At 38.0% G+C, this 10,361-nt stretch overlaps 1 protein-coding gene across 1 annotated transcript in view; it reads left to right on the top strand.

Moving 5' to 3' along the window:
* The first annotated feature begins 1,229 nt into the window (after window positions 1-1,229).
* LOC147891382 (homeobox protein rough sheath 1-like) overlaps window positions 1,230-10,361 on the top strand; it is a 71,598-nt gene continuing 62,466 nt past the window's right edge. Inside the window, exons 1-4 of the mRNA XM_087389293.1 lie at window positions 1,230-1,847; window positions 2,003-3,178; window positions 3,362-3,481; window positions 3,635-3,770. Coding sequence (XP_087245419.1) covers window positions 2,612-3,178; window positions 3,362-3,481; window positions 3,635-3,770 — 823 coding nt within the window. The 5' untranslated portion in view covers window positions 1,230-1,847; window positions 2,003-2,611. The remainder of the gene's footprint in view (window positions 1,848-2,002; window positions 3,179-3,361; window positions 3,482-3,634; window positions 3,771-10,361) is intronic.

Genomic DNA, 10,361 nt, shown 5'->3' with positions numbered 1-10,361 from the left:
ACCCCAAGTTCAACATGTGATTGACAATAATAAGTCCCCTAGTTAGTAGATATGATTTTCTCAAATGCCCTTATTTCTCGACAAGTTACAATGTAATAGAAGATCTCAGTTTTTCAAATGCCCTTCTTTCTTGAGAAGTTACAATGTAATAGAAAATCTCGGTTTTTCCAATGCTCTTATTTGTTGACAAGTTACAATGTAAGGACCACGTGAGATTGGTTGGACAATAGTAATGTGCTAGTAAGGCAAGCGAAAATGTAATGACCGAGTCAGATTGGTTAGACAATTGTAATATGCTGAGTAAGGCAAGCAAAAATTGTAAGCTAGAATTGTAACTAATCTTTTTGAAGGTTGAACATGAAAGCGATGGTTAGGAATGAAGAGCTCATAAACCTTGCTTCATGGGAGGATGGACAGTCGAAACTGCCCTTTAATCGCGTCAACCATATAATGGGAGAGAGATTCAATTTTATAATGTCCTCAAAAGTCCTGAAAAGTACATGGGAACGGCGCCTGTTACCGTGGCTTCTGATCTGGATTCTGATGAACGATGTGTTTAAGCATCATTTATTTCGAAATCAGGACATGAACCTGGGGTTTTAGGAGACTCGACGGACAGGCGGCGGTGCCATTACGGCGGCTCAAAAGTGGTGTCAGGTAAAGATTGAATGTGAATCTAAGTCACCGACGAGGAGTCTCCTGAACACACGAATTAAGCGTTCCTTGTACGCTTTTTCGTGCGAGGGTTTCGACATGTATGCAGGCGACGGGTGCAGTATACTGCTCAAACACAAGGCCCAGTAGAAGAGCGATTCGCTGTCAGGGTTCCGTTTTGCACACTGTAAAAACACACACACACTCTCTCTTCAGACGGCTCTCCTTTCGCACCACTGTGTGTGTCCCTCTCTCTCTTCCCAACATCCACTCGCAATGCTTGCGCTCGCGCTCTCCATCCATCACACACAAATATTGTGACCCAACATCTCTCTTCTCACCGTGACGTACGTACACACGAACGTTCCTCAACATCTAGTTAAGGTGCAGGCGCTCTCTCTCTCTCTCTCTCTCTCTCTCTCTCGCTCGCTTGCCAGAACATATCCAACAGAGTGACACTGTACTCACACTCTCTCTCTTCTTCCTCTGTGGCTCACTCACACAGCCACAGAGTCTCTCTCTCTCTATCTCTCTCTTTCTCTCTCTCGCACCAGTTTCTCTCTCCCTATCACCGCTTTCAATGGTCCTTAACTTCCCCGCACTGTTCTTCCTCTTTGCCTTTGCCCAAAATCTAAGCCTCCCCGTCTGGACAATGATGAGTGTGCTCCTTCGATCCTCTCAGCTCTAGGGCCTCTCCTCAGACTCCTCAACCTTGACCGGAATGCCGGCTGCACCCTTGCCAGAAGTCCTCCTACGTAGTAGCAAGGAGCCTTCCTTCCCCCCGCGCATAATTTCATACTTGTGCCCAGATCCAATTAAAGAACGCACGCCTCATCTGCCCGTGACCGTCTGTATCCCTTTACCTCTTCCATTATCTGGCAACGATGCGGCGGTCATATTCCATGCTCCGCTTGCGGTCCTTTGTATAGGTTCGCAAGAGTAATTAACATCTATAACCGTTCCTGCGCTGGATTTGCACCTTTGTATAAAGCTACTATGATATTTTTTCGAGCGGACTGCCAACCCGAGCTACAGGGTCGTTTCATCTGCGAAGGCTATACTTATCGTGGTTCTTCGATACATTCTCACAGCTTAGACTACGGATGGGGTTTTAACAGCAGGCATTGATCATCTATGTCCTCAGAAAACTCTCTAAGTCACAGCGGCCGCACTTTTTATACGGCTTTACGAACGTAAGCACGTAATCCTTATCATTGCTCAACAAATGCAGGGATTTCATTCAGCTGTAGCGACGATCTTAAGCTATAGTAAAAAACTTCTTGGATCTTGCTATTATGCTGTCCTTTTCTTCTCTGCGAATATGACGATGCTGCTATTTTCTTAACAGGAGCTGCGGCTGCTTGGCCGTGCGAATTTCATTCCTCATTAGCTTGTGCTTTGGGAGTATATTACTATAATTGGTGTGAGGTTGTCGGAACTTACAACACCGAAGGCCCCCTGCGATTTGATTGAAACAAAGACTTGCGCCACGTTACTTTTGGTTCATCTTGGTTTTATGTGATTCGTCCTTCAAATGTAGTTCTTCAGTGTGCAGAAGATTTCCAGTCTCTGCCCTCTGGCTATGACCAGTTGAAGAGCTGTTCAAGTGGTGCCGTTACCTTTAGCTGAAGATTGTCAAAAACCTAAAGATCCCGCCTACGCCGGCATACCCTCAAAGCTGGACAACGTATTCTAGATCATTCAATTTCTAACTTAGTCCGACTGGTACTCCAATTGAGAAGGAAACTATTGCTTTGTACATTATCAGAACGCTACGCCACACTCGACAAGACGATCGATCATGTGAGAGCCTGTCCCTAGTTGGAAACAGCTGCTCCGGTGAAAGCATTGTTGAAATAGCGCCACTCCATTTTTATGGGATCAAGGACTTGGTTCATTAGAATAGAAAGCATTGCTTGTTTTCCGTGGCACGTATCTGAGGACTATTTCTCGCTCGATGGATTATGATAACCACCTGGCATCTATGCAGCCGCCTCTTTGCAATGTTGTGAATTGTGGTGAAGTTCCAGTGGGTTCGATGATGGCCCTTATGACGGAACAAGAGCAAGAGAATGAGCAGCTCATGGCCACCGCTGTCCACCCTTTTTCGTGTTACAACCTACCAGCTGAACCTTATCTTCAAGCGGCTTTGTTTCAAGCTGCTCAAGCTTTCCACATTCACCAGGTCGAGCCACAGACATCCGGAGTGCATCTCTCCATGGACCAACTGGATGCGCCCGACGTTATGCTGGCTGAAGCTTCCACCGCGAGTCAAGCAAAGGCTGAGCAGGGTGCAAAAATGGGGGGTCATTTAAGCAGTCGAAGGGAATGCTATCCAGATCCGTCGTTGCTTGTAAGCTCAGCTGGGTCTATCACTTACGAACCCAGGGTCGCATCAACAACCTCGTTGACAATGGAGAGTACATGCGTGAAGAAGGTGTTGGAGGCGGACTCGATTAGGGCTAAGATAATGGCGCATCCTAGTTATCCCCGGCTGGTAATCGCATACATGAATTGCCACAAGGTGAGTTAGTCGCTCTAATATATGAACTGTATTATAATGGGTAATCTGTGACGTGTATCCGCTAGAACGGTTAATCTGTGACTCAGGCAAATATAACCGCTAATCTGGGACTCCTACCGATTCTTTTCACATGAAAAATTACTCTCGGAAGATTTAAACTCTTGTTTTCCAATGCAAGGCTAGATTGGTGCACCGCCGGACGTTGTCACAAGGCTGGACGAGCTTAGTAAAGATTATCAGAACTTTCAGCCGTTGAGATCACCTAACCCCACAGGGGCAGATCCAGAACTTGATCAGTTCATGGTAAATATTCTATGGACTTCGATTGTTCTCTGAAAGATATACAGGTCGGCGTTCTGAGCAAAGTATATAAAATTTTGCTTTGTAGCAGGTCTTGGAATGGATTTTATTACCCAATCTCATAGATTGATCATAAAAGGCGGTGCTGTATTGCAGGACACGTACTGTCAATTGCTGCAGAAGTACCATGAGGAGCTTACGAGACCCTTTAAGGAAGCGATGGCATTTTTCCGGAAAATTGAGCTGCAGCTAAATACCCTTAGCAAAGGCACCTTGAGATTCGCTCACTCAGGTATTTTTTCATCTTTAATATCCTCTATTCCAACTAGACTCGCTTTAGGATGGATTGCCAAAGGCCCGATCTAGACTATGCGTAAGTCATCTCATCACTCAAGTAGCTCATCTTATTCTCTCATAAGACCTCTTACCTACATTTTGGGTTCACCAAACTTTCGAGCATAAACAAATGCAACATGATGGCAACCTCTATATTTGTAATCTTGATATAGTTAATTTAAGGCCCTTCACAAGTGATGCCAATAAGAGCCAATATATTAGGGATCGTCTCTAATGGCAACATGATTAGATCTTGATGTGAAGGAATGTGTGGAGTAGCCTAAGCATTGAAGGCATATACTTAGATTGGCCCTTAATGTAAAAATGAAGATACCTTAACCTACATTACACTCTCGATTTTCTTTTAAACTAGAACATGAAGAGAATTTGGTAATAGTGTGAACCATTTCTAGTATTCAACCTCATAGTACTTCATTTCTATAAGCTATCGTTTCTTTTACACATGCTCATCTAACTAGTGCATCTTCAAGTACTCTTTTAAAGGAAGATATTCTATAAGCCACGTGTTTCAAATGGTTTGACCAGCATGATTCGTAGTATTTGATGATACAAGATTGTTTTGGTAAGACTCTAATTGCATGTAGGTGTATTGATTGAAACTTCAAAGGCATCTCATCATTTTGAATGCCAATAGCTTATTAGAGGATATTGAATGATTGTTGGAAGGGTTAAGGTAATTTTATGGCTTCGTAGTAGTATTTGAAGCCTTTGTTGAAACTTGTAACACTTAACACAATCATTCTTAAGTTCAAATAAATTAGTAATAGCTTTGTAATTAACAAACATAACACAGATGTTTGTTACTCTTATTAAGCATAACACAATCATGTAAAGTATAAAAAATTGGGCATTAAATTCATAGTCTTCTAATCTACGATGCATACAATAGATATTCATTACTCTTGTCTACCATGATTCTTGCTAGGCACAATCTACACATAGAATCCTACATTCACTAGATTTCCAATACAAATGTTCTAGGATGCTTTATGATTCCATAAGGTATATTTATAAACAAAATAGCACAAAGATGCTAAAAGCATAGTATATTTGCTTATTTATTTTCTAATGACATGTAACAGACAGATGTCTTCTCATGGATTTTCTCACTATACTTATTCATGCATCATATACATCACAAATTAAGTTTCCCCTTGTTCTCATTTTAAGCTTCAATAATTAAAATTGTAGGTAGCTTATTGTTGTCCCCTTAACTTTATTCTATAATTAGTTATATGTGAGTGAAATTCTCTTGATAGTGGGGGCTTTTATTAGATAATATCACATGCTATTTGATTTTGTAATTTTATTTTGAAAATATCAACATTTTCCAACAAGGTTATTTGATTACTTGAAAAGTATGTTTTATAAAAATCGTTTATGTCAATTTTCTCATTCCAAGATGGTCTTGAGATTTCTTGAGTTTTTATCATAGCTTGAGATTTCTTGAGTTTTTATCATAGCTATTGGTCGGTCTTGTTATTTATTCTATAAAATTTATAGCAGTTAGTAATAAAAACTTAAGGCTAGATATTTATTTTGCTAAAAATGTACGTGTTCATAATCACGCATTTTGGTTTATGATCAGTTATAATAGCCTCATAGAATTGGGAGCAGATGCCTAATTATCATATTTGTCGACAAACCTCTACATGGCAACATCTCCTAGTGGTTAGATCATAACATTAAGGGATTTGTGTTGATCAAATCAACATTTGAGGATCAAGTTGTAAATTTATGCTAATCACTCGTCACAAATAATTAGTGATTGGACCTTTTGACATTGATTTGATCTTTGACCTAGATAATATAGGTATAAATTTATTAATCAAGGTAGACCATCATGCAGATTATATCATCTCTCTCTCTCTCTTTTCTTTGTAAATCTACAAATGAGTGTCAAGATGCTTAAAGATAGCTATTGCAAGCCACACATCCGACCTCGATTGGAGCGCACATACAAAGTAACAATTAGGAAAAAAAAAGACTACCAAAGATCATTGAAACTCTATGAAATGGTGTCTTAGACTCTCATTTTGGTTGAGCAGTCTTCTATTTGATTTTCAATGAGCTTTACTATGTGAAAAGCTATAAAGTAGTTGTAAATGTATTAATCAAATACTTTTTATGACTTAGTAAGATTTGAAGGCTTGTTTATGAATGTCAGGTCTCATACTATCATCCAATTAAAAGTAAGGGAAGCTTAATAAGTAAAAATAATATTTCCTATATAATCACAAAAGTTTTGTTATGCTTATTAAGCATAATACAATACCTATCCACAAGCCATGACAATTCAAGGTGATATTATTTGGGGTTCAAGTTTCATTAATGCTTCAAGTCCTTAGGAATTGAATTCATGGGAGACTAAAAGTGGAACCTATGCATTGAGAATAGACCTGGAGAGGGATTTTGGGCACTTTTCATATCTACAAGGAGGCATATATAAAGTAATGGATGTAAGGAGGTATGTGTATCCTCAATATGGGTTCTAAGATTTTTCAAATCAAGATTGTACAAAATTGGATTTTGTTATTCCATGTTGGAGTCAAAGCAAAGTTACCTGAGAGAAGTTTACTACCATTAGGGTTTACGCTCTACATAAAACTCTTGAATATGTACCAAGTGTGCAATAGCCCATGCATACCAGGACACCATTTTTAGCACTTGAAGGAACCAAGGAAAGAGGATGGTATGCAATAGTGCTCAAGTGGGCTAGTAAAGGAGGATTAAAGAAAGAAATCATCTCAACTATCCCATTAGAGAATTTGGTACATCATCAATTATTGATACTTTATGGCAACAGGATAAAAATTGTCCCCTAAAATGGAAGTTAGCTGGATGCAATTTTAGGAGGAACAAGTATTTTTGAAAGCCTAGTTGTCAACTTAGAATAGCTAAGGCAGAACTCATTGGGGTGTGGTTTTGAGGGACCATAGATTATGAAAAATGTATGGGATTAATGAAATCGAAGAGGAGGACCATGCCTTGATTAGGTGCATCACATTTAAGAAAGTCTAAAAAGAACATGGGATCATTGACTTGATCATACACGAATTTCTTGAAGTCCCAATAGGAAGGTTGGGTAACCGCTTAGTGGATCACCATGATTCTAGAAAGGTGTTTTGATGTGAAACATTTCATTGTAGTATATACTTAGTGTCAATATAGCACAAAATTAGTCATGTTATATTTAGGTACAAGGGTCTTATGGTTTTGAGGGCTTGCATAAGATGTTAGGACACAATCAAATCAATATTTTCATGATTTTTTAAGAGGAAAAGTAGTTTGATCCATAGCTAGAACTTGCTTTCTTTGCTTCTTTATCTAATATGGAAATTTTCTTGGATATCATTTTTCATACATCATATGCTTGCCTCAAGACATGTGCTTAACTTGGCTCTCCTCATGGACATTTAGATTATAAGTACATTAATGTGTTTTTAGCTTTTGTAGTGAATTGGATCAGTTCTTATATGACCATGCAAAGCATATCTGATGGTGACAATACTTTGCACGCACCTCAAACTAGTTGAAATGGACTTGCATTCTTAAAATTGGTGGGGTGTTTTTAATTATCATATCATGATGCTAAACTCTCAGAGTGTCATCAGAACTAGTTATTAATGTGCATTTTAATTAGTTATTATATGTAATTTGTGTCAACTATATCATTACAAAATCATTATAGGATTTTGTTAGCTCTCTTATTGGCTACTCTAAATTTCTATAATAACTATTTTCCATATAACAATAATTTGCATCATAACTATATGTGATTTGTGGCAACTATATCATTACAAAATCATTATAAGATCTATTTAGCTCTCTTATTTGCTACTTTAAATTTCTATAATAACTATTGTACATACAACAATAAGTTGCATTTATATTCTTAATTATAATTGTAATAATAAAGCTAATAGCAAGTATTGTATTAGACTAAGGGAGTAATTGCCTATAATAGTTTATTTTCTTATTTTCAGCCATCACTTCCTATCGAGACATTATCATAAAATGTTGAGGCATATTATACATAGGAAAGATGATATTAAAATATGATTTATATGTATCCTTTTGATTATATTTGTTGCTTTCGAGACTTACCTTGCATAGGCCATGATTCATATCCATCCTAATTTGTTTTACAAGTACTTATAAAGAAGTGTAAATCTATTGTTTAGTGTCAAGATCATATGGATATAAAGCATGGCTACTTGTTTGAAATCCCTTGAAAAGAATTAGTCATTTTAATTCTATGTTAAACTTGAGTGTTATTAGGGTTAACTTAATGGACCTAAACTAGTTATCTTGAGTTTACTAACATGATGTAATAGTGGGTGGCAAAGGGCTCTAAGTATTTGGTATTACGAGAGTTCATGAGACATCAAATTATCAAATTCTAATTTAAAGAAACTAATAGGAGGCGATTAGGGATTTGAAGGGGAATTAAAACGTCCGTTTTAATTCGTTGAATTAAAACACATTTTGATCCCCCAAGAGCATTTTAAACTTCCCCTACCATGATTTTTAACCGGAACCGGCTCTAGTCTGTTATTGCATGGTAAAACCACCTATTGTGCGGTATCATGGTTGGTAAAACCACCTACCGCATGGGGATTGTATATATTGCACGGTCCCAGGCATATATCGTGTAGGTTTGTGGTATATGCCGAGTGGTATTATAAAACATACTACGTAGTATAATTTCTTATACATACTTTGTGCCGACCTAGTACTATTCACATTTTGGAGAATCTAGCTCTACTTGAAGTCTCGAAAAAAACAAAGACAAAGAAAAAAGGATAAAGAAAGCTTTCAAAATACTTTGTGAGTTTTCATATCTTTTGAAAAAGTGTCCAGTGTCAGTGGTGGGCTTGCTTAGGTTAGTTGATATCTACCCACACTAGGATGTAAAATGGATAAATACATAGCTCAAATTTGATAGATTATCATTTGTAATTTGAAAGGTTATTTCTTAAAGAATGTTTTCATGTAAATATATTTGAAGTTATTTTCACAAAAAGAAAATGAGAAAAGTTTTTGTTTCATAGACATTAGCTTTTAAAATGTAGAGAAATATCACATTTTTAATAGTTTACTAGTTATATAGCCTATATATAGATTACAAAAAATGTATATGACACTAATTGTAAGTATCTATGTACTAGTGGGAAGTCCGCTTATGCCAACTTGTAACTACTCACATATAGATACAAAATACCTTTGGACCATGTTCTAGTGGGTGATCCGCATATGTTGATCGGTAGCTACTCGCACATGGATGTGAAATTGAAAATGTTCTACTATAGTTTATATGCACTCATTAGGAATAAGAAAATACTCGGCTTTTACCGATCGTAGCTCAGCATTTACTAGTTGATAACAACTTGTTGAAAGTCTAGCCGGTTGTGTAGCTCGCAATTGCCAGCTTGTATCAATCTTGAAAATTATACGTTAGAGATCAGTACAAACTATACTAGTTTGCTTGTAAGAGGAAATTAGTGGCATTATATATTGTACATTTATGTGCAAAAAGGCCCCGCTATGAGGCTTGTCAGACTTGATCACGTAGTGAATATAGTATGCATTATCCCTCATAGTGAGGTGGCGGCAATTCTTGATGGGCCACGTCCATATGTGGCATCGGCGCAATCTCATACCATTACAGTGTCGTTGGAGACCATTGCCTTGATGTTGTTGTATTTTCAACCATTTAGATCATGAAAAACGCTTGCATGGGCAATTGCACGCATCTAATCTCTTCTTGTCGATAGGAGGGTAGCATCAGACACATCCATCATGTGCTTCATAGCTTGCTTTTCCCTCACGCTTGGATCTTGAGATGCGTATGCAGCTTGTGTTGAACGTTGCGATGTGGAAGCCATGGTGACTTGTGAGTGAGGGAGCAAGAAAAGATCGAACAACCAAGTGAGATCGAGGGAGCGACTTATTGAAACATTTAATTATAACATGCTTACGCCAACCATACCATATAAGAATTTATCTAACTAACAGAATTATGGATTGACCATGATCGATTGAATTGTACGAATAAAAACGAAAAACTCTGACAGGTTGTTACATTTTTAATCCCACATTAACATTTTTCAAAGACATTAAACTTTGGCAATCATCTAGTGCATGCCACTACGATCATACGGGTCAATCTCTAAGCAGATGTAGCTTTTATTCAACATGTCTTCATTCCCTCAATGGGTCGCATTGCCACATCCTCGTTTATATTGCAACTATGCAGTTTTGTTAAAATTACTCTCATGGAAGGTCGCTCCTTTGGATCAACCTTGCAAAACGTGTTCCCACAATCAACCAAGAGCTTGATTGCAATGTCATTCTTCACGGAGTTGTTACTGAGACTAGCGTCTTCAGCATCTATGAGAAAGTTGGCAATTTATTGAAATAGCCATCCAACAGCAAAGCAATTCGACTCTGGTGCCCATGCACCCTTCGAATTTGCTCGGGTAGTAGTACTGGCATATAATTCTAGTGCTATGGGAGGAGCAAA

The sequence above is a fragment of the Dipteris shenzhenensis genome, chromosome 18, assembly GCF_047967505.1.
Source record: "Dipteris shenzhenensis isolate YYH24624 ecotype China chromosome 18, Dip_SZ_1.0, whole genome shotgun sequence".
In the NCBI taxonomy this organism is placed as follows: Eukaryota; Viridiplantae; Streptophyta; class Polypodiopsida; order Gleicheniales; family Dipteridaceae; genus Dipteris; species Dipteris shenzhenensis.
Note: the sequence above shows the minus strand (reverse complement) of the source record. Positions and strands in the feature narration are given on the sequence as shown.